General features: G+C 54.5%; 9 protein-coding genes across 9 annotated transcripts; 7 read left to right on the top strand and 2 right to left on the bottom strand.

The window, feature by feature from the left end:
* Positions 1-365: 365 nt before the first annotated feature.
* On the top strand, positions 366-2189 carry ColSpa_03595 (farnesylcysteine lyase; the record flags this gene model as incomplete). The annotated part of the gene is made up of 4 exons (XM_049269807.1): positions 366-486; positions 596-1116; positions 1165-1899; positions 1974-2189. 4 exons carry the CDS (start codon positions 366-368, stop codon positions 2187-2189), a joined length of 1593 nt encoding a protein of 530 aa, XP_049125764.1.
* Positions 2190-3415: 1226 nt separating this feature from the next.
* Positions 3416-6093, top strand: ColSpa_03596 (vacuolar iron transporter cccA; the record flags this gene model as incomplete). The annotated part of the gene is made up of 2 exons (XM_049269808.1): positions 3416-3434; positions 3644-6093. 2 exons carry the CDS (start codon positions 3416-3418, stop codon positions 6091-6093), a joined length of 2469 nt encoding a protein of 822 aa, XP_049125765.1.
* A 948-nt stretch (positions 6094-7041) lies between these two features.
* Positions 7042-8751, bottom strand: ColSpa_03597 (alpha,alpha-trehalose-phosphate synthase [UDP-forming] 1; the record flags this gene model as incomplete). Its single annotated transcript, XM_049269809.1, has 4 exons — positions 7042-7227; positions 7753-7954; positions 8009-8381; positions 8448-8751. 4 exons carry the CDS (start codon positions 8749-8751, stop codon positions 7042-7044), a joined length of 1065 nt encoding a protein of 354 aa, XP_049125766.1.
* Positions 8752-11839: 3088 nt separating this feature from the next.
* ColSpa_03598 (uncharacterized protein) lies at positions 11840-13113 on the top strand (the record flags this gene model as incomplete). Its single annotated transcript, XM_049269810.1, has 2 exons — positions 11840-12031; positions 12103-13113. 2 exons carry the CDS (start codon positions 11840-11842, stop codon positions 13111-13113), a joined length of 1203 nt encoding a protein of 400 aa, XP_049125767.1.
* A 997-nt stretch (positions 13114-14110) lies between these two features.
* ColSpa_03599 (bifunctional protein gal10) lies at positions 14111-15133 on the top strand (the record flags this gene model as incomplete). The annotated part of the gene is made up of 1 exon (XM_049269811.1): positions 14111-15133. The coding sequence occupies one exon, from the start codon at positions 14111-14113 to the stop codon at positions 15131-15133; it is 1023 nt and encodes a 340-aa protein (XP_049125768.1).
* An 805-nt stretch (positions 15134-15938) lies between these two features.
* ColSpa_03600 (uncharacterized protein) lies at positions 15939-16151 on the top strand (the record flags this gene model as incomplete). The annotated part of the gene is made up of 1 exon (XM_049269812.1): positions 15939-16151. The coding sequence occupies one exon, from the start codon at positions 15939-15941 to the stop codon at positions 16149-16151; it is 213 nt and encodes a 70-aa protein (XP_049125769.1).
* Positions 16152-16264: 113 nt separating this feature from the next.
* ColSpa_03601 (uncharacterized protein) lies at positions 16265-16906 on the top strand (the record flags this gene model as incomplete). The annotated part of the gene is made up of 1 exon (XM_049269813.1): positions 16265-16906. The coding sequence occupies one exon, from the start codon at positions 16265-16267 to the stop codon at positions 16904-16906; it is 642 nt and encodes a 213-aa protein (XP_049125770.1).
* Positions 16907-17368: 462 nt separating this feature from the next.
* On the bottom strand, positions 17369-18118 carry ColSpa_03602 (cytochrome c oxidase assembly protein COX20, mitochondrial; the record flags this gene model as incomplete). The annotated part of the gene is made up of 2 exons (XM_049269814.1): positions 17369-17619; positions 17731-18118. 2 exons carry the CDS (start codon positions 18116-18118, stop codon positions 17369-17371), a joined length of 639 nt encoding a protein of 212 aa, XP_049125771.1.
* Positions 18119-18831: 713 nt separating this feature from the next.
* On the top strand, positions 18832-25641 carry ColSpa_03603 (DNA polymerase epsilon catalytic subunit A; the record flags this gene model as incomplete). The annotated part of the gene is made up of 3 exons (XM_049269815.1): positions 18832-19445; positions 19502-19622; positions 19684-25641. 3 exons carry the CDS (start codon positions 18832-18834, stop codon positions 25639-25641), a joined length of 6693 nt encoding a protein of 2230 aa, XP_049125772.1.
* Positions 25642-27177: the final 1536 nt, after the last annotated feature.

The following is a 27177-nucleotide window of genomic DNA, read 5'->3' on the forward strand; positions in this document are numbered from 1 at the left end:
AAGGCTTTCAAAGCTCCGGGACTAATAATTACATTTGCCTTTGCCATGGATTGTGTTGCACTCCCCTACCTGATCTTTGCAAGGGAGTTGGCTGTGTGAACCACCTACCCCTGGTGACATCGGAACACGAATAAAGCGGCGGTTTGTTTACTCACTCCGAGTTTAATTCATTTGGGTACTTCCCTAGACATCTGAATTACGAATCCATTTCATGCTCTCATTTCGTCCTTTTCATCTTCCAAGCGTGTCTCAAGTGCCTTCCATCCAGCATATTTTCTCCTCACTCCTTTGTCCCAACGATTGCCTTGACTACTTTACTCCTCTAACACATCGATCCAACACGATCAGCCTACCTACGTGACGTGATGTGGGGGTCCAAGCTCTCAGCTGTGCTTTCTGCGCTCAGCTTAACACACTCTGCGGCTCCTGCGACCGAGCTTGAGCAGGTCGCCACCGAGAGCAACGTCAAGCAAGTCGCCATCATTGGTATGTAAACAGCACATAAGCTCATCTCTGATGGGCCACGAATGCTTCGCATCATGTCGACTCTGTATGTGGTTGGCACCACGACACTGAATACTAATATGGTATCCAGGGGCTGGCGCCGGTGGCTCGTCCACAGCATACTACCTTCAAAAGTTTGCCGAGGCAGAGGGGTTTCCCGTGAACATCACCGTGTTTGAGAGGACCGACCGTATCGGTGGCCGCACCTTGACCATAGACGCTTACAACAACCCGCTCGAGCCTGTTGAGCTGGGCGCCTCCATCTTCATAGAAGCCAATCACATCCTATATAATGCCAGCGTCAACTTTGGACTGCCACTTAAAGAACCCGAATCCGGCAGCGATGGTTTCCTGGGCATCTGGGATGGAGAGAACTTTGTTTTCACCCAGGACGACAACTCCTGGCAGTGGTGGAATCTGGCCAAGCTCTTCTGGAAGTATGGCACAGCCCCTTACAAAGCGCAGAAGCTCGTCCAGTCGACGGTCGCGACCTTTCTGCAGCTCTACGAGAAGCCTCACTTTCCTTTCCGATCTCTTACCCAGAGGGTCTTTGAGCTGGACCTCTTGAAGGCAACCTCGGTTACGGGAGAACAATTTCTTGCCAACAACGATGTACGTGGAATACACGACTTACACTAATCAACGGCTAACATCTAGCAGATTAGCGAGCTTTTTGCCCATGATATCATCCAGGCAGCAACCCGCGTCAACTATGCGTCAAACCTGAAGCACATCCACGGTCTTGAGACCATGGTTTCCCTCGCGCCCGAGGGTGCTAGGCAGGTTATCGGTGGAAACTGGCAGATCTTTGCGACTATGCTCCACAGAAGCAATGCCACTGTACAACGGAACACATCAGTGACCTCCATTGCGCTGAAGCCTGGCCCTTCCAGCTCTAAGTACCTGCTCTCCACCAAGGGTGCTCACTCTGAAGCCGATGCCGAGGCAGACCAATACCCGATCGCCTTCGACAATGTTGTCATTGCTACTCCTTGGCAATATGGCGACATCAGCGTCTCGGAAAACCTGTTCCAGAAAAAGATTGATGAGATCCCATACAACAAGCTTCATGTCACTCTGTTTGCTTCTCCCTTTCGTCTCAGCCCAGAGTACTTCGGTCTGGAAGCTGGTTCCAAGGCCCCGGATTCGGTTCTGACAACGCTGAACCCCAGTGACGACCCGAAGCCCGGATCCGAAGGCGCTGGGAAAGCGGGCTTCTACTCCGTTAGCACCTTGAGAACTGTCACGAACCCGAACACTCTGAAGGATGAGTTCCTCTACAAGATCTTCTCACCCGAAAAGGTCACCGCAGAGTTCTTGTCAAAGTTACTTGGCGTGGAGGTGCCAGAGTCCATCGTCTCGGTACAGAAGACTGAGGAGGGAAGCACGCGCACGGTCGATCCCATTTCTTGGTATCACCCCATGTTTTCAATTCTTACCCCATTGAGTACCCACGCGTGACCTTCCAGGATCCTATTCTGAGAGACGGCCTCTATTATCTGTCTGGTATCGAAAGCTTCATCTCCTGCATGGAGACCAGCTCGTTGATGGGAATGAATATCGCCAGGTTGATTGCCGATGACTTCTCAGACCTCGAGGAGAAGCTAGAGAAGGTTGAGTCAGACAACGCACAGGAAGTTGTTGGCCAAGCTGAGAGGGAGGCGCCGGTTGCCGATGAGTTGTAATTGGTTTGTTATTGCAAGTGGGATAGCATTAGGCTCTTATATTCGTTCTATCAATGTATTTTACCCCGACTGGTTGATATCTGTGTTTTAAATGGCCTATGCTTGCATCTTATGCGAGCTGGGTAGTTTGCTGCGATCAAACATGCCTTTAACTGTAAGTGTGGGTACGCGCTATTGCATGGCCAGGTCTCTAGCTTTGGCTTTTCGTTTCCTCATCCCGCGATCAGATACTCAAGTAAGGCACTATACTCGAAAGGCAGCAAAATATCCAGCTGTTCACTTCTTGGAATTTTTCCTAGGTTTGTATCAACACAGCTCGTGTAATTGGACATTTGAGGCGACTACCGTTGCTTACCTTCGTCACTCTCACACTTTCGACCTCGTCCTCTCCTGTCTCTCAAAAGAGGATGGGCGAGACAAATAAAGAATAGGACCCAAGGCCGTTTAGCTCTCATTTGCTGCGCACTTTACTTCTAAGAAAGATGTGAAGAGCATCGCTATATGATAATTCTGTGCGCACTGGTACTTCAGGATTCATTCTAGACTCTTGAAACAAACGATATTATCAGAATGAATGTCTACACCGTGAAGTCCTATCCCAGGTTTATCCCAAGCCCATGATCTTTCGGTTTCATGCTAACACTAGCTGCCAACTTTTCTAGTTGGTTAAAAAAAAGAAGGGTATAACAAGTTGGGAAAGGCAAGTTTTCTGGTATCTACAAAGTGGAATTTCTCAAGATGTATTGACCACATGGCGAGTCTCATCCTGCCACAAACATTAGTCCGGTTGTTGAGGCCTCTTGTTATCTGAAGCTGTTCCCCAAGGTAGTGCATGGGGGCCGGAGGCAAGAAGGGTCCCGGGCCTAGACCAGCCGCTGCTGGGAGCCCCATGTGATACCCCCGGCCCTGTGGCGTAACACCGGAGGGGCACCTTGTGTTGCCGTGGCAAAGAAAAAGGGAGGGAAAAGGGACGTGCACAGCCACAGACCATTTCACCCCTCCATCATCTGAACCATCCAACCCAAAAGCTACCTTGCTTCTTATGACGCATTTTCTTCCGTAGTGCCTGATCACACTTTTGTTTCGTGGCCAAGGTCTGGGACTCTCCGTCTCTTTGTCCTTCATCTCACCCCAGCGGACGAGACACCTTTGCAGAGATTCTCCAACAACCGCAACGGTTCTCTGCCCACGAACAACTTGCTTCCAAAACAAGCCCCAACTTCAAAATGTTTGTCCTCAGAAACGGTAAGTTTACCCCGCCTGTTTTCTGTCACTAATGACTTCTGCTCTTTGCTTTGTCGTGCGATCGACAGCGAGGCGCGTGTGAGCCGTTGGTCGGGCCTCCTTCGTCATCGCCACTTCGCAACCAAGAATTGACGATTTCCGACTTTATCGACTTTTCGCATCACCCCTACCACACACATTCATACTGACTCATTTGTTTTCTCTCGCAGTTGGCAAACTCATCTTTGGATCTAGCAATCAAGAATCCCTCATCGAACTCCCCCAGGGACAGCTCTACCTCGTCCGCCCACTCTCGCCCAAGGGCTACTCCGAACTAATCTTTAAAGACGCCGCCGCCCGAATCCGACGAACCGCACAGGATTTCCAGTACCAACTCGTGGTACAGAGAGTTTACGAGGAAGGCGAGGCTGAGCTTTTGGCCGAGGAAGAAGGAGAGGACGCCGAGATCGACGCGCTTGCCGTCGCTGAGAGAGACGAGAAGACCTTCCTACTCGACGAGGCTCTCCACTTTCGCATCGAGATTAGAGAAGGCTCTGAGAAGGTTCTCGCCTGGAGGGATCTGAGTGGTGACACCGGTGACGTCTACGAGTTTGTTTGCGACAACGTCGTGTCTTCCGGCCAAGTTGCGCAATTCGAGCGCATCGCAAAAGAGTGCCAGTACGAACGCAAGTACCGCAAGCCGCACACCACCGCCTCCGACTTCGACCTCAAGCAGTTCGAGTTCCAGGACGAGCACCCTATACCCCCCGCGAGTCCGATTCATAGCCCGACTCTTGTACGGTCGATAGAGGCAGCTGACGGCCTTTTCGTGCCGCAAAGCCCGGTCGGTACACCTACCAAAAAGGAAGAACAGTCCCTTGTCCAGACTCCTGTCAAGACACCTGGAAAGATGCCCGTCACGCCCGAAAAGACAAGAGCGACTGGCCCGCCTAAGGCCGCCGAGGCCCCTGCAGCTCTCAGCACGTACGCTGCTGAGAGTGCTGAGCTGCACTTCTTCGATTTCCCGTCGGGTTCTTTTGTCCAGCAGGACGGCTCTGTCACTGCCACCGTCACAGAGGTTGGCAAGTGGGAATACTGGCTGCAGATCGAAACCGAGGATCGTGCATGGCTTGGAATTCCCATCGTCGCCGATATCAACCCTGTCTTCAACTTCGAGTTCCTGTCCTTCATTTTCAACCAGTTCTCTCCTGATGGTTCGGCATACTCTTGGTTGCTGCGATTCAAGGACCAACCGACGCTGGAGCGTTTCCAGGACGCTTTACTCCGCGCGCTTTGGGAGCAGCTGAATGAGACCAAGTGGGAGAAGATCAAGGAGAGAGAGCAGGAATACGTCACGGACGCCTTCAACGATTTAACTATGGAAGATACCCCGGAGGAACAAGAAGAGGAAGAGGAAGAAGAGGACTACGAAGACGCCGAGGACGATGCACAGCGCAGCGAGCACTACGACAGCGACGAGGAGGAGGATGACGTTGAGACCAGAGACGAGGACGGCAACGTCAACTCCCAACTTGCTGTTGGCTACAAACATGACCGCTCTTTTGTCGTGCGCGGATCCAAGATTGGTGTTTTCAAGCACACAGCAAACAACAATCTTGAGTTCTCCACCAACATTTCCAAGGTCGAGACTCCCAAGGGCACACTGTTCAGCCCGAAGAAGGTCATGCTTCACAATGAGGATCGTAACATGATCCTGCAGAACGAGCAGGATCCCAACAAGCTTTACCGCATGGATCTTGAATACGGTAAAGTTGTCGACGAGTGGAACGTTCACGAGGACATCCCCGTCCTCAACTTTGCACCGGAGAACAAGTTCGCCCAGATGACGCATGAGCCTACTTTCCTCGGTATCTCGAAGAATGCTCTCTACCGTATCGATCCCCGTCTGTCCGGCAACAAGCTTGTCGACTCGCAGCTGAAGCAGTACGTCTCGAAGAACGAATTCTCGGCCGTTGCCACCACCGAGAAGGGTTATATCGCTGTTGCTTCCAACAAGGGTGACGTCCGTCTGTTCGATCGTCTGGGTATCAACGCCAAGACCCACATTCCCGCTCTGGGTGAGGCGATTCTTGGCCTCGATGTCTCTGCTGACGGTCGCTGGGTGCTCGCCACCTGCCGGACGTACATCCTGCTCATCGACGCGATGCAGAAGTCTGGCAAGAACGAAGGCAAGCTCGGCTTCGAGAAGTCTTTTGCAGCAACCGACAAGCCTCAGCCACGCCGTCTGGCCCTCACACCCGAGCACGTCGCTCAATTCGCCCACGAGACCGGCAAGCCCGTGTCCTTCACGCCGGCGCGCTTCAACACTGGCGAGGGTACAGAGGAGACGAGCATCATCACTGCCACCGGTCCGTACATTGTTGAGTGGAGCTTGAAGAAGGTCCTTCGCGGCGCCAAGGCTGCCTACCGCATCAAGCGCTACGCCGAGGAGGTCAAGGCCGACGACTTCAAGTTCGGAACGGACAAGAACGTCATCGTTGCCCTGCCCAACGAGGTCAACATGGTCGGCAAGCAGGGACTCAAGCGTCCCACTCGCGAGAGCATTGCTGGTAACTTTGCGCAGCTTAGCATGGGTCGCAGGGACTCTGGACGCATCGGCACGCCTAAGAGCGGTCGTTACAAGCTCGGCAAGGAGGACATTGTGGCGTCCCCTTACTGAGACGGTCTCTACGGGAACTTTTCTTTGTCTTGTCATACCTCATGGTTTGATGTAGGAACGTGTTTCAACGAGGGCGTACTCCAGGTTGCGATTTACGCTGCGCAATGGCGGGGGAGAACAGAAGGGGATGGACGGGATGGGATTACAGCACAGCACGTTACCATTTCTTCTTGCTTTTCCACCGAAGGCTCTCGCTTTCGCTTCGGCCTCAGGTTCTCTGGTATTTTCTTCGAGACGAGAGACAAACCTCTTTCCTAGATATCTCGAGATGTCTTCTGCCAAGACATAGGACGCGGGCGGTTTGGTTTGGTAGTTTTCAGTATGGGCCACCCACAGCCAGCTCTTTTTTCGGTTCGAGTACAAAGTCCTTGATTGCCATGCGCTTGATTTTGTGAGATTGCTCTGCGTACTTGCGTTTTGACATATTCATTTTGTGATTCTGATGATGGCTTGTGACTCGACGCAGATAGACCGGCATACTCTGCTCTTCTCAAGGAATTATGCCCCGTCAATTTCCAAACCGTCATGTGTTGGATCGCACGTTTTTGTCAAATAGGTAGATAGTCTAATGCTGAACCCAAACGCGAACCCGAAATACATGGATGGCCGTCATGTACGACACGATTCCCCTCGTGTGTGAACCGTCCCGTAACCTCTTCTTCCCTCTGGTAAAAGAAAAACAACAACGCAAAATATCCCGTGGAACTCCGCCCCCGGCCTGATGCCTTGTACTTGAATGATTATGATTTCGCCCCGCTGTATTTGCTTTCCCCATGCCGCAAACCGGGTGGTTTGCTTGCAGGGTAAGAGTCGTAGCGAGGTAGGTATGTTGTTCTTTTCTTTTCTTTCAATCGTGCCTTCATCACAATGGCCGTCCAAGACGACGGCTTCTGCAAGGAAAGTAAAGACAAAGAAAGGTGGTATGCAAGTCGGATGTACAGTGGGCCGTTACGCTTCTTGCTTATCCTGCTTCGTCTCCTCTGCGCCGTCCTTGCTGCCCGACAGGTTCGAAGCACCTTCAATTGCACCTTGCAGCGCCTTGCTGACCTGGCCAACCACGTTCCCGCTGATGTTTCTCAGCGTCTTGGACTGCATCGTCTCCTGGGAGAGGCGGGTCATCTCCGCGACGAAGGACTGGCCCCACCACGAGGATGTGTACTTGAAGACGTAGCGCTCGAGCTTCTTGTAGTTGGTCTCGCGCTGCTCCGGGGACATGGTGACGGCGTCGTGGATGGCGTTTGCCAGCTCCTCCGTGTTCCAGGGGTTGACGATGAGAGAGCCGTTGAGGGACTGAGCGGCACCGGTAAACTCTGACAGAATCATGACACCGTGGCGCTCGCGCTGGGTCGCGATGTACTCGTACGAGACCAGGTTCATACCGTCGCGGGTGGAAGACACAAGGCAGACGTCGGAAACGGCGTACAGAGCCGTGAGCTCGTCGAACGACACACTCTGGTGCAGGAAGTGAATGGGCATGAACTCGATGGTGCCGAACTTGCCGTTGATGCGGCCGACAAGCTCGTTGACGACGGCGCGCAGGTTCTGGTACTCCTCGACGTCCTGCCGTGAAGGCACGGCAACTTGGACCAAGACAATCTTACCGATCCACTCGGGGTGCTCTGTCAGGAAAACCTCCAAAGCATGGAGTTTCTGCGGGACACCCTTGATGTAGTCGAGACGATCGACACCGACAATGAGCTTGACTCCGTTGAACTTGCGGCTTAGAGCTTCGATTCGCTCTTGCACCTTGGGCTTCTTGAGACCTTCGACAAACTTCTCGGGGTCGATACCGATAGGAAATGCGCCGACGGTAACGAACTTGCCGTTGTAATCGACTCCGTTGGGGGTTGTGGGCGTTCCACTTGGGACAAGTTAGCAGGGGACCAAGAGGTAGCAGATCTCGGATTGACCTTACAGGATGCGAGAGCAACTGCTCAGGAAGTGGCGAGCATAGTCGTAGGTATGGAAGCCGATGAGATCACAGTCGAGAACGCCAGTGAGGAGGGCCTCGCGAACGGGCAAGATACGGTAGATTTCGGAAGAGGGGAAAGGAGTGTGCAAGAAGAAGCCAATCTTGACATTCTTCTTGGTGTCGCCGATTTCCTCGCGCAGCATCTCGGGCAGCAGCATCAGGTGGTAGTCGTGAACCCAGATCAAGTCGCCATCTTGGACGTCCTGAACAACAGCCTTTGCAAACAGGCGATTGACTTCACGATAGGCGGCCCACGCGCTCTCGTCGAACGTGATTTCACCGGGGTGATAGTGGAAGAGTGGCCAGAGGATAGAGTCTGGCAAGAATCATTTGTTAGCGAGACCGGAAAAAGACCCGAGGACCAAGGGATGATGCTCCGTACTAGAGAAGCCATTGTAGTGCTTGTCGGCAAGCTCGTCGTCAATGAAGACGGGGTGAGCGTCATACTCCTCCTTGAGACGCTGCTTCATGCCGGCAATCTCGTTCTCCGGGACCTCGAGACCAGGCCAGCCGTACCATTGGAAGCTGGTGGTTTTTGACAGACCACTGAGGCCGGTGACGAGACCGCCAGAGGACATGGAGAATGAGTAGCTACCATCTTCGGAACGCTTGATGGTGATGGGCAGTCTGTTGGAGAGCAGCAGGAGGCGCCCGGGCGCGGTCTCTTCGTCGACGAGCGCAGGCATCTTGGGCGATTTGCGCGGGCGGTATGGTGCTGAAGGAGGTGTTCAGTGGAAGAGGAGCGAAACCTTTCGTGGAGGGGTTCGCTCGAAGAGTGGGAAATGGGGAGCACAGCAACTAAGCTTAGTGGTACTGTGGCGGGAGGGTGCTGTGTTAGCTGAGTTGGGCTGGGATGAGCTTGCTTGCGGGGGAATGGAGGGGTAAATGTAAGGAAGTGGAAGATCAAGTAAGTACCTGAAGCTGAGGTAACGGCGACGCAATAGGTGTGCAGGGGTAGGTTGCGGCTAGCTCTTGTTGCAGAGGAAGACACGAAGGGGGCGAACTGGTGAGCCAAGCTTCGTCGTCCAAATACTCCTGGGCTGCCTGAACGTCGTTCAAGAGGAATAGGGAGTGAGTTGTCTTCCGTGGACGAAGGTGTAAGAAAGGTAAGGTTGGATGGGCGCAAACGGGTGGCGGGAGGCAATACCAAGTATTTAGAGAACCAAGCCGGAGGGCACAGAATACGTAGAGGGGGTTTGAGACGAGATAGCAAACAGTGCAATGCAGCGCAGACTCTTAATTTGGTCGGATGGAAGAGAACAAGGGGGAGATGATGGAAGGCACAGTGAACGCAGCAGGATGGAAAGAAACGGAAGACGTCGGCTAGTCGGTGGTTGGTTGTTTGGTTTGTTGACACAGAGAGGCGTGGTGCTTCTTCATGGGCCGGGGTGGGAACGCAGAGGAGACAGGCGCACGACGAAGAGGGTGTTGAGGACGCAGGAAGATGCTAATCCGGCTCAGAGCAATTGGACGTGATCCAATGCAGACCGGCAGCAATCGCACAGCAGTAAGGTGACTGACAAACAGAACAGACAGACGGACAAGACAGCCCGACCACATGGATGCAACGCTGAAGCTTGGGTTCCCCAGAGGTAGAGGTACTTGAGATGAGTCCCGTTTCGGTAAGGCGACAGAAGTAGAGTACCTACATATAACCGGTGTACTCTGTATTCTAGCTTCTGTTGAAATGGGCAGAAAGGCTAGGAAATGAATGAATAGGCGAAGCCGTGGTTGCTAGGTAGGAATGGACGCCTTACACAGGGGAACGACTTCTGCAGAGCAGACTTGGGCGCTGCTCGGGCGGGTGTTGCTGCGGTGCCATCTACGTAATTCTAGCCCAGATCCATGCAATGTCTGTCATTGCGAGAAAATCCCGACCGACCCTGGCACTTTTTTTTTTCCTCTTGTACTTTTTCCTCCTTGCCATTTTTAGCTGTCATCCACTGCTTCCGTACCCCTCCGGTCTGCGCGTCTCTGCAGCCCTTTTCTCTTTGGTCTACATCTACTCGCGTTGCCGAGGACCCTGCCGGAGAGCTAGACGGCCTGACCGAAGCTTTAGGTGAGCGATATTTTTTTTGGCAGGCCCGTTGAGCCGAATGTCCCTCAGTCCTTTGCAATACACTGGGTACAGCATCATGTATGCAAGATACGGCGCACAAATGGACGAACACATGTCAGGTACCAGTACCTGAGGGGCCCTCGATGCCACCCGCCAGAGAGTGGGGAAACCGGCGCCGAGGAGTGGGCACTCCATCGGCAATACGTAGTACTGTAGAGGAGAGAATGTTCACGATGTCTCTTGAATTTTTCCTTCCATTCACCCACCCAAGCATCCAAGCGTCCAGCGGGCGGCGACAGCTCAGACCGGCTCGACGCTCCACCAGCCGATGCAAGGATGATGGCGCACCCATCTGCAGAAGGCCCCTCCATCCCTATAATGGGTGGCTAAGTAGCACTGAATATCTCTCACTCTGTCTGAAAGGCGGCGTGCGAAACGCCACAGTGGCTTCGGAGAGCCCTCCGAGAAACGAGTCGCTTTTGCAGATACAGAGCAGATACGCATGCTTCCCCTTCAGAGCCTTTCCTCTTCTCTCTGGAAAGAGGTGAGTGCCTTGCATGGATTCACACTAGTGTAGAGACTTTCCCACATGTCCGTCCCTGTGGATCAATAAATCAAAATGGGGTCGCATGTTCAACAGGTGAATAGGTAGTGCTCCGTCGAGCGACGCAACCGTGCCGTCATTCTTCACCTCAAAACCGCTTTCAAGGAAAACTGTTAGCCAGGAAGCTCCTTTTCCGCCAGGCCACTCGAAAAGGAGCTCCAGCCCCGGCTGCGCGACGTCTCAACGGCCTTTAACCGTTGCGACGACCAATGGGATTCATCAAAATTTCAAAGAACGCTCCAGCCCAATCATCCAACCCACAAGTCTAGACAAGGTCCCCGTTTGGCTACCGCAGACTGACATCGGCGGCTCCATACCTCCCCGGACCAAAACGTCCTTGATGCTTCACAAGGTGCGACGGCTCAGCTCCCGGCCCGAATTGGAGCGGCCCTGAGATGATATTGAGTTTCGATTCATCAAGATATTCCCGATTCCAACCAAGCGGCACTGTGGAGAATGCATCCATGTTAACGGCGCGATGCGCAGAGTGCAAATAGCTCTCCTCCATTCCTTGGTCTTGGTGACAGCGCAAATTCATTACTTTCACCGCCTCATGATGGATACGGCATCGATCAGTCTTAAACCGTCTGCTCGGCTACTCATGCACCGCCGAGAATATCACTCAATGGCTGTAGGTCTAGAGGGCCTATGTGGTCTGCTCGCTCACTGCCGGACTCCAGAAACAACCTCAAGACATCTTGGGCGTACTATATTTCCACGAGAGGCATTAGGCGACTGACGTTCTCGATCGGAACAAACGGCGGTTGTAATCATCCCGTGGGGCATTCGACATTCACCGGTCTTCCCCCGGCGCGGTTCATGGCATACGCTCGGACCAGGTCCGACGTGGGCGTCCAGTGACTGCTGCCCCACTCCGGACAAGCCAGTCGCAGCTTCCCCCGGTTGCGCTTGTGCGCTGTCCGCGTCGGCTTTGTCGCTTGCGCTCAAACATTGTCCCTCGACGCGTCCGCAACCGCGACAGAGCTCTCGAGCTCTTGCAATTCCCTGTCGATCTCAGGCCCTATCAACTTCGAGACCCTCATATGCTAGAATCGCAATCGATACATAATCCACAACCGACAGCACTCCATCCCTGTCATTCTGTGAAAGCATGGCCCCATCCGACAAGGAACTCGAGGCGGCGCTTCTGGACACGGTTCGTGATGTCTTCAAAACGGATATAGACAACCTCACCGTCAACTTCATCCGGAAACGCGTCGAATCAACTCTTGAACTTGAAGATGGATTCTTCTCGTCGGGAAAGTGGAAGGACAAGAGCAAGAAGCTGGTCAAGGAGCTTGCCGTGAGTGCCCATTCATTCTTGCTATGCGCGCTCCGTTGCCTTGAGACCCCGCCTAACTGATGTTGACGCAGACCGCTCTTATGGAGGGCAATGCCGATCCCGAACCTGAGCCTGTGAAAGATAAAGAGGTAATGAAGCCAAAGAAGACCGGAAAACGCCAGTCAACCGATATATCACCACCCGCGAAGCGTCGAAAGCGTGCATCTGCCGCTAAAGAAAATCTCGAGAACAGCGACACGGAGAACGAGAAGCCCAAGCCCAAGGCCAAACCAAAGAAGAAGGCAGCGCCACGGAAGAAGAAGCAGGACACTCCCGTGGTTGACTCCGATTCCGAGCCCGAGCAGAGCCCCGCGAAGCCAAAATCGTCCAAGGCTCGCAACGGACGCGCGAGCAAGGTCGAAGACAGTGGCTCGGATGATCTGAGCTCGCCGCCAGACAGCGACGAGGAGAAGGTCGAGAGTGAAAAGCAGACTTCAAAAGATGAGAAGTCCAAGGCGCCTGAGGAGGAGATCAAAGTTTCTGTCGAGACGAAGGTAGACGAGCTAGCCGAAAAACAGCCCGACGCCACCATTGTAACGAAGAATGAGGAACAAACTGTTGTCGACGACACAAGCAGCGAGCTGTCCGACGTGATCGATGAGCCACCCAAACCGAAGCGCAAGAAGAAGGAAGCCGGGGCTGGTAGCAAGGCGCCCAAGCAGAAGAAGGCGTCTACGGCCCCGGAGAACCCTGACGATGCCGAAGTCAAGAAGCTACAGTCTCAGCTGGTTAAGTGTGGCATACGCAAGATCTGGGGTTTCGAATTGAAGCAATACGGAGACAACACGAAGGCCAAGATCAAGCACCTTAGAGACATGCTCAGGGACATCGGCATGGACGGCCGCTTCTCAGAGGCCAAAGCCAAAGAAATCAAGGAGCGCAGAGAGCTCGAAGCGGACCTGGAGGCAGTTCAAGAGATGAATGCGAACTGGGGCGCGGGAGGCCGATCATCAAGGAGCAAGGCGCGCGGACAACCAGCACCGACAAAGGCCGTGAAGGACGACCTTTCCGAAGATGAGAATGACAAAAAAAAACGACGATGATGATGACGAGGAACAGGAGTCACACATCCCATCACGCGCGCGGGGCAAGGCACGAGCAGACCTGGCGTTCCTCGGAGACGACGACGAGGAGTCAGATTGATGTTACGACTATTGGAGGGATTTGCAGTTATTCGCGGCGCATCGTTTGGCTGATTGCACTTGTTGCAGGTTGTATTATATACCGTGGCGCGTAATGTGTCTTTCAGGTCCCATCGCGGAATGTCGGCCGAGGCGACTGGGCCAGGGGGTTGCCAATGGCTGGCAAAAAAAAAACAATTGCACTAGTATCGGATTGCAGTGGGTTTTCCGCCGATACGCAACATGTTAAACACTAATTCATCCATCTGCAACAGCAGAGTGATCCCGTTTTTAGTTCCGTACTCCCACCTTCAAGCGGGCCTCTCAAGTGGACGAGTGTCCATCCGTCACCCCCCCGGAAGTCGGACCTGTGCTTCTCCAAAAGAGACGCGATGCAAAGCTGCTCGTGTTTAAACGCACCAGTCAAATGACAGTATGTCCGCTCGGAACCGGGGCTAGGGGATCTCCTGTGTGGTGTCGTCGTGTGAAGAAGCAGCGGCCAAAGAGGGGGAAGCGTGGACTCCTGGGCAACCCGAGCCGAGCTCCCCATGTCTGTTCTGTGTCTCCAATTTACCCCGCCGTGGGCGAGCAGTCCCCGCAGACGCCGTCATTTCTTTCAGTGGTGTTTTCCCCTCCATCCTCGTTCAACCCCCCACTGCATGCCAACAAGCGCAAATACAAGCAATAATAGCCTGAATTGCACATTTTCGCCATATCATCCAGTGACGGGAAACTGGTTGCGCGCCATAGGGGAGCCATAAAGGGACAGGATTCCCTCTTAGAGAGTTGCGTGATTTCAATCCCACATCATCGTCGTAGTCTTTCGTCTGGAACTTCGTATCTTGTAATTCAAAGTCCTGGAATCACCCTTGTAAAGAGCAACATCGCCAACAAAAAGACATCGCGCATCCTCCTCACAATGGCCGACGCTCCCTTTGAGTTCTTGCCTCTGGGCGCTATCCTCCAGTCCTTCAAGGTCAAGGGGGTCAATATCGTCCAGGGCTTCCCGACCCAGGAGCTCTACGAAAAGTACAACTCGCCCTACTTTGGCGTCACCGTCGGCCGCGTCGCGAACCGCCTCGAGTCGGCCCAGCTCAAATCGCTCAATGGCGGAAAGACGTACAAGCTCGCCGCCAATGACGGCGCTAACAACCTCCACGGCGGCCTCAAGCCCTGGAGCTCCCTCGTCTGGGATGGCCCCAAGCCCGTGGGCGTGCGCGAGATTCCCGGCGTCGAGGGCCTCGAGGGCGGCGAGAGCGTCGAGTTCTCGCTTACCAGCCCTGACGGCGACGAGGGCTTCCCTGGCACCGTCAAGGCCAAGGTCACCTACACAGCCGGCACGCAAAAGATCGACGGCAAGGAGGTCTCCGTTCTGGGCATGGAGTACGAGGCGCAGCTTATCGACGGCGCCGACGAGACGGCCATCAACATGACGAACCACTCCTACTTCAACCTCACTGGCGACGAGACCTTTGCCGGCACCGTCGCGACACTGGCGACCAACGCGTATCTCCCCCGCGAGAACGGTATTCCCACGGGCGGACCCGCGCCGTTCCCCGGCATCGAGGGCGGCAAGCCGTTCGAGCTGGGTGTCGATGGCCCCGCGGTGGACGACTGCTTCGTTGTCACCGAGAAGCCCGGATCGGTGCCCATCGACACGCGCGGCGAGGCGCTGAAGCTTCACGTGCACGCGAGGCATCCCAAGAACGGTGTCAACCTCGAGGTGCTCAGCACGGAGCCGGCGTTCCAGTTCTACACGGGCGAGGGCATTAACGTGCCGGCTGTTGAGGCCGCGCCGGCGCGGGGCAAGAGGAGCGGGTTCTGCGTTGAGCCGAGCCGATGGGTGAACGCGATCAACGTCCCCGAGTGGAAGGACCAGATGCTGTTGAAGAAGGGGGAGACATATGGTACGCGTATCGTGTACAAGGCGTGGAGCGAGTAGGTGGTTAGTCAGGGTTGAAGGTGCTAGTGTGAGATGATTTCATGAAAATAATAGTAACAATGATAAACTTGGATGTATTCTTATGGTATTGACCGATCTTTCTCAAGCCCAAGAAACCTGTAGCATCTCCCTGTGACGAGCAAGCTTCATTGACTCTGTGCGACCCCGATTAGGTTTCACGATGTAATCGCTGTGCAAAGGATTCGCTCCCTTCCGAACTTCTGGACCCCCTCACTTTCTCTCAGTTGGCGTTGGGTATACATTTGCGTGATCCATTTCTGTCCTGGGTGTCCGTGTGCTGGGGAAACAAGCCGATTTGACTGAGCCGGTGACATATCTGTAGCTGTGAGTGGAAAAGATGAGACGAAGACGAGCTCCACGGCTGGGCAGTTCACCAAGGGGCTCTAGCTTTTGTCTTAGCGTTCTGGTTTTTGGCTTACCTATCGCACCAGCGCAACGGTCTCGGCAGGCGCAGGGACGTCTGTCTGGGGCTTTCCAAGTTTGTACTCTACCGTGCCGTCCTCGAGGAACCTAAGGAAGGGCCGCCCGAAGTGTAACTGCCGGACTTGCCCACGACCACGACTATTCAATCACTTGACCAAACAAACCACTCTGCCACCTCTCGAAAATACCTACCGCCTCTTTCGCCAACTCCACATATTCACTGCATTTGAACCCTTACTCAAATATCAACTCGAACAGTCGCCGCCTTGTATCGTCGAACCAATCTCACCAAAATCCAACCGAGTCAGCCGCCGCATAGAACCAAACCCCATTACCGCCAACGGCGGCATCCGACACAATCATGACCGAACCCTTCCCAACCCCATCGACGACGCCGAAGCGCAAGCGAGATGAGCAGTTCTCTTTGTCCCCGATATATACGACCTCGAATTTCTCCTTCCAGCTCTCCAATGCCACAAGCGAGGAGGACGGAAGCGGGAGTCCCCACAGCAAGGTCGTCCACAAGTTCCGTGGTTTGGCGCTGAATGGTGGTGATGGTAGTGGGGCGGGGTAGCTCAGCAACAGACGCGAGATGGGCCATACGACCCGACGGGGGAAGCCCGCCAAGACGGATACAACGACGACCCTTTTGCAAGCCGAAAGAGAGTCAAGGTCCCAGAGTTGGAGATGAAGGATGCCGAAGCAGACTCGGCAGAACCAGTCGTCATTCCCGATCCCGAGGTCAAGAGCGACCCTGTGCCAGTCGCGAAATCCAAGTCGGTCACCGTAGACCCTGACGGAACCACCCAAGAGATTCTGCTGCCCGTTGCAATGACTGCCGCCGCTACCAACCTGCAACGCCCACACCCCTCGATCGACCGGTTGCAAGATTCCAAGTCTAAGGAACGAAGACGCGCCGGCACCCCGCCACTACTGAAGGGCCGCAAGGGCAAGGTCGCCGAGACGCAAGGCGATGATCAGGAGATGAAGATCGTGGACCCAGTTCGGGCCGCGCTAACATGGAAAGAGGAGGAGATAACGATTTACGACCCGGAGGATGATGAAGACGACGGCACGGGTATCAACGGAGTCGGCTTCATGCCGACGGCCGCCATGGCCTACGCGCGGACACAGAAGCGCCGCCTGCAGCTGGCCGAGTACAAGAAGCGGGAGGAGAGCGAGGCTAGGGCCCGGCGCAGTCAGCGTAGACGGGGCAGCGGCGCCGATCTGGGCTCCAAGCTGGACTCCAAGTCATCTGGCAGCGGCGGCGGCGTGCGCAAGGTCCGCTTTACGGAAGCGGAGCCCAATCGGGTTGTGACGCATGTATAAGGGCAGCGGTTATTAGCACGCTTTTGCAATTGGGATATGGCACACTCGCTATCCCTTTTTATGTATGGGTTGGCCGGAGTACGGTCACGGAAGGCGTTGACTGGCGTTTGGGCATGAGCGTTCATCGAACACGAGACTGCATCTATCTTTGCCATTGAGCTCTTCTGGATGCGACTGTCATTTGGGTGAAGGCAAATATGCCCTTTTTTCAATTTTCTTGTTCACGCAGCATGTCACGACGGGAACGAATCGGCATGGGAGACAGAGGGCGACGCGATGATTCAAAATAGTCTTTCTTTTATACCCCATACTGGAATGGATGAAGATGATACAGGTTTCCCTCACTATACACACCGTGTCCAACGCCGCTGATGCTTATGTGAAATGGGAAAGAATATTCATACACAAGGATACAAAGATCCTCAGCCTCCCGACCAATATTTCTTACAGGCAGCGGTGTGTTTACCAGAACTTGTACCAAGCCTTCCGGCTCGCCTTGGCCGCCTCCTCGGCCTGCTGCTTCAGCTCGTGCTGCTGCTTGAGCTGCTCCAGCTCCCGGCGCCTCTTTTCCGCCATGGTCTCCTGGTAGACCTCGACTGTCCTCTTCATCTTGATGCGCTCCTGCCGCCGCAGGTACTGGCAGTACTCATACTGTCCGATGCATCCCACAAGGAAACTGCCTACAGCCCAGTTTGCCGCCTTAATGGGCGAACCTAGAGACGGGTGTGAGTAAGATGTTTGTCTTGATGCTGGAGAGGCTCATTTGAGTGGAAAAGGGGTTTGTTCATGAGACAGTTATAAAAGGCAATAATATGGTAACTCACCTCTCATGACATATCTCAGACCTCCGACGCCCGCACCGCTGGCGATACCAGTGAGGAAGCCATCGCGCGCGCACGGCGTCTTTGTGACGGTGAGGAAGTCGTCCGACTTGATGGACTTGACGGCTTCGCCGATGGACGGATACCCCTGCTGGGCGTTGCCTTCCTGCGGCGGGAAGTTGTTCTGAAACTCGGTCGGGTCGAGCTTCTTCTGTTGCTGATCCGGTGTTGTCGGCGTTGCTCCGGCTGCTGCTGTTGCGGCAGTCGTCGACTCCGAGCCCGGGGCGCCCTCTCCGACATGTCCCTGGCTGGACCGGGACCAGAGGTACAGTTTCTGTCCCTCCTTCTTGGGCGCTGCCGCCGCAGCGTTGTCTGTTGGATCCTGCGCCATTGTGTGCTATGTGTGCGCGACGATTGGGCGCATCAGGTAAGAGTTGCTCGCGATTTATGTCGGCTTCAACTCACACCTCAACCATCGGGAAGCTTCCCTCAAAATCTGCCCGTGGCCTGAGATGACGTCCACCGAATTCCCCGTTGCTGGGCCGGGCGCATGGTCCGTGCGTGCATTTACACGGGTGCCCTGCGTGAGGGATGTTCGTTAATTGATGTGGGTCCTCCCCTACTGCAGAAGCGTGCAATGGCGCGTAAAGTCGCGCCGGGGACGCGTCGATTTTGCTTGCATTTGCCCTGGGCTGGCCCGCCCGTTGCTAGACCCGCGATTCTAGTGTAAAGATTGGATTGAGACCCCGGAGCAACTCATTGCTTTCTTTACACAAAGTGACCAAATCCCACTCTCCCACTCGTCCACTTCCTGGTGTGGTCAATACCCGCCGTTCTGCCTTCTGTGTCTTCTGTTTGTGCAGATCTTCTCTTTTCCTCACAGAATTCCTTGATACCCACCAAAGCCGACTTCGAACCTCACCCTGTTGCGAACCCAGGCGTTTGTTCAGCACTTCTTCGTCTTATGACTCTCTAGACTACTCGGATTCCTCGAGTGTCTCCTTTCTGCCAGAGTCCCTCGACGGGGATCTGCCTCGCCCACGAACGACTCGACTCTACCCGCCTGACACATCACGAACCACCACATAACGCTCACACATAGCGATGCCCAACACAAGCTTGCGGCGCCCGCAAAAGGGCTACCGCCGCGGCGGGAAGCAGGCCTACCATGGCCCTGGCCGCACGACAAGGACCTTTGCCGCCTCGAGCCGCACCGAAGCGACCTCGGCTGACGAGAAGTGGGAGCGCACGCGGCTGGCGCACGCCATTGACGAGAACATGGGCTTCGCGCGCTACGAAGGTGGCAAGCGCAAGGAGGGGTGGCTCGTCAACGTGCAGCCGACGTCGGTGGAGGACGACCGGATACCGGGCGGCCGAGCGGCGCTCGACTGCTACTTTATCGAAGACGACGGGTCGCACTTTAAGGCCACGGTCGAGTACGACCCCTACTTCCTCATCGCCGTCAAGAAGGGCCGCGAGAGCGAGGTCGAAGAGTGGCTCAAGCGCGTGCCCGGTGGCGGCGTCGTCAAGACGATCAAGAGGGTTGAGAAGGAGGACCTGAAGATGCCGAATCACTTGATGGGCTACCGCCGGACGTTCCTCGAGCTGCGGTTTGCCAACGTCAACGACTTGATGGCGGCGAGGAAAGACATAATGCCCATTGCGGCCAAGAACAGGAAGAACGTGGATGCATTGGACGCATACGCCGAGGTTCATACGTGAGTCTTGCGGTCTGGTGGTGTGGTTGGGGAGGAGCATAGCTGACAAGTTCCAGGACAAACGGCGACTTTGACCTTTTTGACGACTCACGAGATGACGATAGACGAGCCAATGCTTCTTTTGCCGACGCCAGCGACTTCATTGTCGATATTAGAGAGTACGACGTACCGTACCATGTAAGAGTAATGATAGATATGGGTACGTTTGATCCGTGAAAGCAGTATGGGTAGAGCGTAGCTAACCAATGCAGACATCCGGGTGGGAAAATGGTACTTCGTCGACGTCAAGCACGGCGTCACCAAAATCACAATCAACGAGGAACGGTTGGCCATGGCGGACCCCGTAGTCATGGCCTACGATATCGAGACGACAAAACTGCCCCTGAAGTTTCCCGACGCCGCCATCGACCAGGTCATGATGATTTCGTACATGATTGATGGGCAAGGTTTCCTCATCACGAACAGGGAGATCGTCTCGGAAGATATCTCCGACTTCGACTACACCCCCAAGCCCGAATACCCCGGTCCTTTTATGATTTTCAACGAGCCGGACGAGAAGGCTGTCCTCGAGAGGTTCTTCCTGCACATCAAGGAGGCGAGACCGACGGTCATCGCGACGTACAACGGTGACTTTTTCGATTGGCCCTTTGTTGAAGCCCGCGCTAGCGTCAACGGCATCGACATGTACCAGGAGATCGGCTGGAAGAAGGACAGCGAGGACCAGTACAAGTGCAACTACAGCGTGCATATGGACTGCTTCCACTGGGTGAACCGTGACTCGTACCTGCCTCAGGGATCTCGTGGTTTGAAGGCCGTCACCGTGGCCAAGCTCGGATACGACCCCGACGAGCTCGACCCTGAACTGATGACGCCCTATGCCGCCGAACGCCCTCAGACTCTGGCCGAGTACTCAGTTTCCGATGCCGTGGCGACGTACTACCTGTACATGAAATACGTCCACCCGTTCATCTTCTCTCTCTGCACGATTCTGCCTCTGGGCGGCGACGACACGTTACGAAAGGGTACCGGTACTCTTTGCGAGATGTTGTTGATGGTCCAGGCTTACCAGCAGGAGATCGTGCTACCCAACAAGCACGTCTCGCCCAGGGAAGCATTCTACGAAGGCCACTTGCTCGACTCGGAAACGTACGTTGGTGGTCACGTCGAGAGTATCGAAGCAGGCGTTTTCCGTGCCGATATTCCCGTCAATTTCGCAGTTGATCCGGGTGCAGTGGACGAGCTGTTGAAGGACCTCGACGCTGCGCTCAAGTTCAGTATCACAGTAGAAGAAAAGAAGTCGATGGACGACATTGAGAACTACGACGAAATCAGGGATCAGATTGCTTCACAGTTACGCTCTCTTAAAGAAACGCCAAACCGTAGCGAGCGGCCCCTGATTTACCATCTCGACGTCGCTTCCATGTATCCCAACATTATGACAACGAACCGACTGCAACCCGACTCAATGATTCAGGAGTCGGACTGTGCAGCCTGCGACTTCAACCGTCCCGGAAAGACGTGCGACAGACGAATGCCCTGGGCGTGGAGAGGAGAGTACCTGCCGGCGAAGCGCGACGAGTACAACATGATCAGGAACGCCCTCGAGAACGAAAAGTTCCCGGGCAAGTGGCCAAACTCGCCACAACGAACGTTCCAGGATCTGTCTCCGGACGAGCAAACGGCCCTGCTGAGGAAGCGGTTGCAGACCTTCTCGCAAAAGGTCTACCACAAGATCCACGACTCGACAACGACCGTTAAGGAGGCCATTATCTGCCAGCGCGAGAACCCATTCTACATCAACACCGTCCGAGACTTCCGTGATCGTCGATACGATTACAAGGGCAAAGCCAAGGTTTGGAAGGGTAAGACGGAGTCTCTCAAGCAGTCCGGCGCGACGTCTTCGGAAGTCGACGCGGCGAAGAAGATGATTATTCTGTTCGACTCGTTGCAGCTTGCCCACAAGGTCATTCTGAACTCGTTCTACGGTTATGTCATGAGAAAGGGATCACGATGGTACTCCATGGAAATGGCCGGCGTGACCTGCCTGACGGGAGCAACGATTATCCAGCTGGCCAGATCGCTCGTTGAGCGCCTTGGCCGCCCCCTGGAACTGGATACCGACGGTATCTGGTGCATGCTTCCAGCCACTTTCCCAGAAAACTTTGCCTTCAAGACAAAGAATGGCAAGAAGGTTACCATCTCGTACCCTTGTACCATGTTGAACCATCTCGTCCACGCCAAGTTCACGAACCACCAGTACCAAACACTTGTGGACCAGAAGACACTCAAATACGAGACCCACAGCGACAACTCCATCTTCTTCGAAGTCGACGGCCCCTACAAAGCCATGGTCCTGCCTACGTCCAAAGAGGAGGACAAGAACTTGAAGAAGCGTTACGCCGTCTTCAACGACGACGGCAGTCTGGCCGAGTTGAAGGGTTTCGAGGTGAAGCGCCGAGGAGAGTTGAAGCTCATCAAGATCTTCCAACAGCAAATCTTCAAGTTCTTTCTCGAGGGAGATACCCTGGCGGAGTGCTATGCCGCTGTTGCCAAGGTCGCTAACCAGTGGTTGGACGTCTTGCATAGCAAGGGTTCAACACTGGCAGATGAGGAGCTCATGGAGCTTATTTCCGAGAACAGAAGCATGTCCAAGACCCTCGAGGAATACGGTTCGCAAAAGTCGACGTCCATCACCACGGCCAAGCGTCTGGCGGATTTCTTGGGTGAGCAGATGGTGAAGGACAAGGGTCTCAACTGCAAGTTTATTATCTGCGCAAGGCCGAAGAACGCGCCTGTCACTGAGAGAGCCGTGCCTGTCGCCATCTTCTCCGCCGAGGAGACGACAAAGCGCTTCTACCTGAAGAAGTGGCTGAAAGAGGAGCCTGCCGATACCGATCCCAGAGCTCTCTTAGACTGGGACTACTACCTCGAGCGTCTGGGATCCGTCATCCAGAAGCTCATCACCATTCCTGCTGCGCTCCAGAAAGTCAGGAACCCTGTGCCTCGTGTCGCCCACCCCGACTGGCTCCAGCGCAGGATCAACATCAAGGACGACAAGATGAAGCAGAAGAAGCTGACGGATCTGTTTACCAAAGGGCCCCTGGAAGACATCACTAACCTGAACGGTCGGTCTGCGGCTGACATGGAGGACTTTGGCAGCCAACTCCTCAAGCCGAAGCAGGTGACTTCTATGGTGGCTTCGTCCCAGCCCGCTGCTCTCACTTCCCAGAAGCGAAAGTCGCCCGAGCCTGCCGAGAATGCGGATCCATTCGCTGCCCTGCCCAAGGAAATGCCCTCGCCTTCAGATGACTACGTCGGTTTCCTGCAATATCAAAAGCAGAAGTGGAAGATCCAGAAGCAGGCACGCATCCGCCGACGACAACTTTTCGGAGACCGACGAGGCAACAATCAGAATAACATTCAGAACACGTTCATGAAGCAGGCTCACTTGACCTTCATGAATACGTGGCAGCTGTTGCACCTCAAGCCAACGGAAACGCCCGGCATTGTGAACGCGCATGTCCTCATCGATGCGAAGATCCACTCGCTCAAGATCAAGGTACCCCGACAGGTGTTTTTGAACCTGAGGAGCGGAGAGATGCCGGATGTTGACATCCCGGGGTGTGAGGTTGAGCAGGTCAACCACACGCTGCCTAACGGGCATTCTTCTGTTCACCTCTTCAAGCTGACTGTCCCCGAGGATATCTACTTTTCCGAGGCCGACAAGTTCTCGCTGTTATTCAACCACCCAAGTGTCGAGGGCGTGTACGAGAAGCACCTACCCCTGAACATCCGTGCTGTGCTTCAGTTGGGTAATTTGTGCACTATCGACGAACAGCAGCACGCGGTGCTTGGTAAGGGTCTGGAGCAAGGGTTCGACTTGCTTGGTCTCAAGCGTCCCTTGAAGCCTAGAACCTACCTCGATACCTCGCCCCTAGCGTATATCTATATTTCTCACGTCACTGCAGGCGACAAGCAGATTTTCGGAGTATTCTCAACACTGAAGGATGAGGCCCATGTCATCATTCTGCAGAAGGGCAGAGACTCCGGACAGGACCTCCCCAACATCTCACGAATCTACACCGAGCTGCTCGCCCGACGAGGAGAAGAGGCAGCAGGCACCAACTGGCAAGACTCCTTTACTTATCAGGAGAAGCTCAACTTCAAGATCACGCAAGTCACGACTCGGCGAAAGGCGCACTTGGAGCTCAGCGACGTTGTCAAGAAGATGAGGAAGGACGAGCTGCGGCCACTGATGATGGTCATCCAGTCGTCCCAGCGCAACATGCTCGTCAATGACGTCCCCATCCTCGGCGAGTTCCCCGTGCTGCCACTCAAGTACGACCCCGCCGATAGCTCTCTCCCGCCGCTCGGCTGGCAAGCAGTCGTGGCCAGGCGACTTGTCGGACACTACCTTGGGCTTGGCTCTTGGATCATGCATCTGACTACCCTCGCGCGGTACGGCGAGGTTCCCCTCTGCAACCTTGAGCGAGAGGACCCGCGCTTCCTCATCGACATCGCGTATGCCAGGCGACTGCAGAACAACAATGTCGTGCTTTGGTGGTCTGCAAGCCCTAGGCCTGACCACGCTGGACACGAGAAAGATGACATTACCGGGCCACTAGAAACTGTCCAGATGCCCGCGATCAATAACCCTGGCACGTTCTCTTCGGTCTGTATCGACTTGGAAGTCAGGAACCTGGCCATCAACACAATTCTCACTTCGTCTTTGATCAACGAACTGGAGGGTTCGGATTCTATCTCGTTCAACCCCGCCGGGGATGGAAACGCAGCAGGCGACGATGTTATCTCGTCAGAGGGTACCTTCGCTAATGCCGGTGTCCTGGTGCTGCGGGAGATGGTTAAGAGTTGGTGGCAAGAGGCATGCAAGGGCAGCGCAATGGCGGACGTCATGGTCCAGCATCTCGTCCGTTGGGTCGAGAATCCCGACTCCTTCCTGTACGACCGCGCTCTGCACTACTATGTGCAGATGATGTCTCGCAAAGCCTTCCAGCAGCTCATGGCCGACTTCCGCCGGGTTGGTTCGCAGGTTATCTTTGCCAACTCCAACCGCCTTCTTTTGCAGACTACCAAGGCCGAGGTGGGCACCGCCTATGCCTACAGTCAGTATATCATCAAGTCGATCAAGAGCAAGCCTCTGTTCCACTTCATTGACCTCGAGATCAAGGAGTACTGGGACTATCTGGTATGGTATGACGAGTTCAACTATGGCGGCAAGGCCTGCCAGGAGGTCGTGGAAGCGGAGCAACAGACTCTCGACACCATCATGCATTGGCAGATGGCCACTTTTCTCCCTATCCGCCTGCAGCCCACGTTCCAAGACTGGGTCATTGAGTTCATCCAGCTCATGCACAACCTCAAGCGGCCTCAGCACGGGGACTTTTCTTCGACGCCGCGTCTCACGCAACTGCCACAAAAGTCCCTTGCCGAAGGCGCCGAGGGCCAGATCATCCTCGGCAAGGTCTTTGAGAAGCCCCTTAAGAAGGATATTGCCAACCACATCAACCTGCAGAAGCGCGAGCTCCTCCATCCCGAGCTGGCGGAAGATTACTCTTTCCCGCACCTGCCCGGATCGCATCTCACGCACCTCTCGTCACGCAATGCGGTGCTCGAGCTCGTCAAGGCGCTGATGCAGGTTCTCTCGCTCGACAAGAACATCACGCTCGAGGCGCGCCTGCTGCGCAAGGAGCTGCTCGCCATGTTCGACGTCCGCGAGTTCAGCAAGGAGGGCGCGTTCCAGAACCCGAGCGAGAGTCTGAAGGTCATCCAACTCAGCTGCGACAGCTGCACGATGGCGCGGGATCTTGACTTCTGCCGCGACGAGGATCTGTTACCGGAGATGGGGCCGGACGGGAAGCGTCTAGGGCCGGAGACGAGGCCGTGGCGGTGTACGTTTTGTGAGGCCGAGTACGACCGCAATGCCATTGAGGAGATGCTGCTGGCCAGGGTTGAGGCGTTTGTGGTAGAGTGGACGACGCAGGATCTCAAGTGCGGAAAGTGCGGCGCGCTGCGGATGAACGAGTTCATGGAGCACTGCACGTGTAGTGGCGAGTGGGTGGAGAGCGTGCGGAGGGCGGACATTGTGAGGCGGCTGGGTGTGTTTTGGAATGTGGCCAAGTTTTATGGGTTGAAGATGTTATTGGAGGTTACAGAGGGGTTGAGAAAGGGGCTTTGAGGGACGAAAGCATGGCGCGGCGCATGAAGGATGACATGATATCATTGGAGTTTGGGGAGGAGGGTCTGCTTCTGATGTTAGATGAATACGGGTGCATGAACGAGACCTCTGAATACAACAGCTAATATATCGCTCAACGTATATCGTTCCCCCTTTTACTTCGTGCGAAGAGGCTGTCCTGTCCCGCCCTGCGTTTGTGCTTCTCCCTAGCCGCCTGGCGTCCCTAAGCACCAGTTGCCAACAGAACACCGGTATTAATTCTTTGCAAGTCCCATTGAGCCGAGGCCCTCACATCGTTATCAGCTGTCGTAAATCAGAACTATTGGCATTTACAAGTTTCGCAAAGGTTGACCTTTCCCAGTCCGTCTGTTTGTTTGCAATGGGAATGGAATCTAAGTGTAAGAGAGATTACGAGATGTCGTCAGCCATGGCCTCTCATGTCTGTAATCCTATACTGGTGGATAGAGACAGGTTGTAACTGTTGCCTTAGAAACTCTTGGAATAAGAATCATGACACCAAAGGCCACGAAGACGTATCTATATAAGACCGCCGCTGAAAGTCCTTTGAAGTAAGCATCGTCTTCCATTCTACCCTCCAACATTATATGCATATTCTTCCATCCACGCCTAAGGCTACTGCTTCTCATTCATTCTCCGTACCTGATAATGCACCCGCAACTTCTACCCTTGATTCTTGGGCTTGCCCTTGCAGTTCCTTACCCCAGTCTCAGAGACAGTGGCTGTGGCGTTATCATGAACTCAATGACCCCAACCACAGTCACAGTGCTGTACCCAACATACACTTCCAATATCGGTGGTATTTAAGGGTATCCTTGCTCTGGAGCTCCCCATACGGCCATATCTACCAACTCTCCTCAAACTCAGCAGCTGTTGCCTGGTGGGATACCCGAAACGGGCCGTAGCCTTACGCCTTGGTCCACTGAAACTGCGTTGTGTAAGGGAACGTTTATTGCCACTCATGCGATCTTCAGCACCAGCTCTATCAATTCCCCAACTATTGCAACAATCAAGGGCATCCAGCCGGAAGAGAGTGGTCTGCTTTCGTCTCCGAACCCTACTATACTTCAATCGCCTCACCCAACTGCCTGCACCCATAGCTCATGTTCACCCAGTCTCAAGGACCAGGATGAGATGTCAACGAGATTGGCAGAAATATCAAGCAGGACTTCAGATGTGGAGAGTCGAACGCAATCATCTCCAGCGCCAACCAACATCAACTCAGTTTCTCCAAGCGACCCATCTACCGGAAATGGACAGAACAACTATTTTGAGACTGAAACTCTTGCCGCAGCCCATACTAACACCTCTTCAACGGGCCCTTGGCAAACGAGTCTGACAGCGCCGTCCCACTCGCCTGTTCAAGTATCGTTAAAGACGATCTCACAAGCTTCCGGATCTTCCTCATTCACCAAGATGTTCTTTGTTTTCGTCCTTATGGTCATTCATGGGGCCTTCATGGGATGATTTGTTCATTTGCTGAGGAAGAACAGGAAGAAGCAATGAGGCTGACGGGAC

The sequence above is a fragment of the Colletotrichum spaethianum genome (assembly GCF_022836535.1).
Source record: "Colletotrichum spaethianum MAFF 239500 DNA, contig07, whole genome shotgun sequence".
NCBI lineage: Eukaryota > Fungi > Ascomycota > Sordariomycetes > Glomerellales > Glomerellaceae > Colletotrichum > Colletotrichum spaethianum.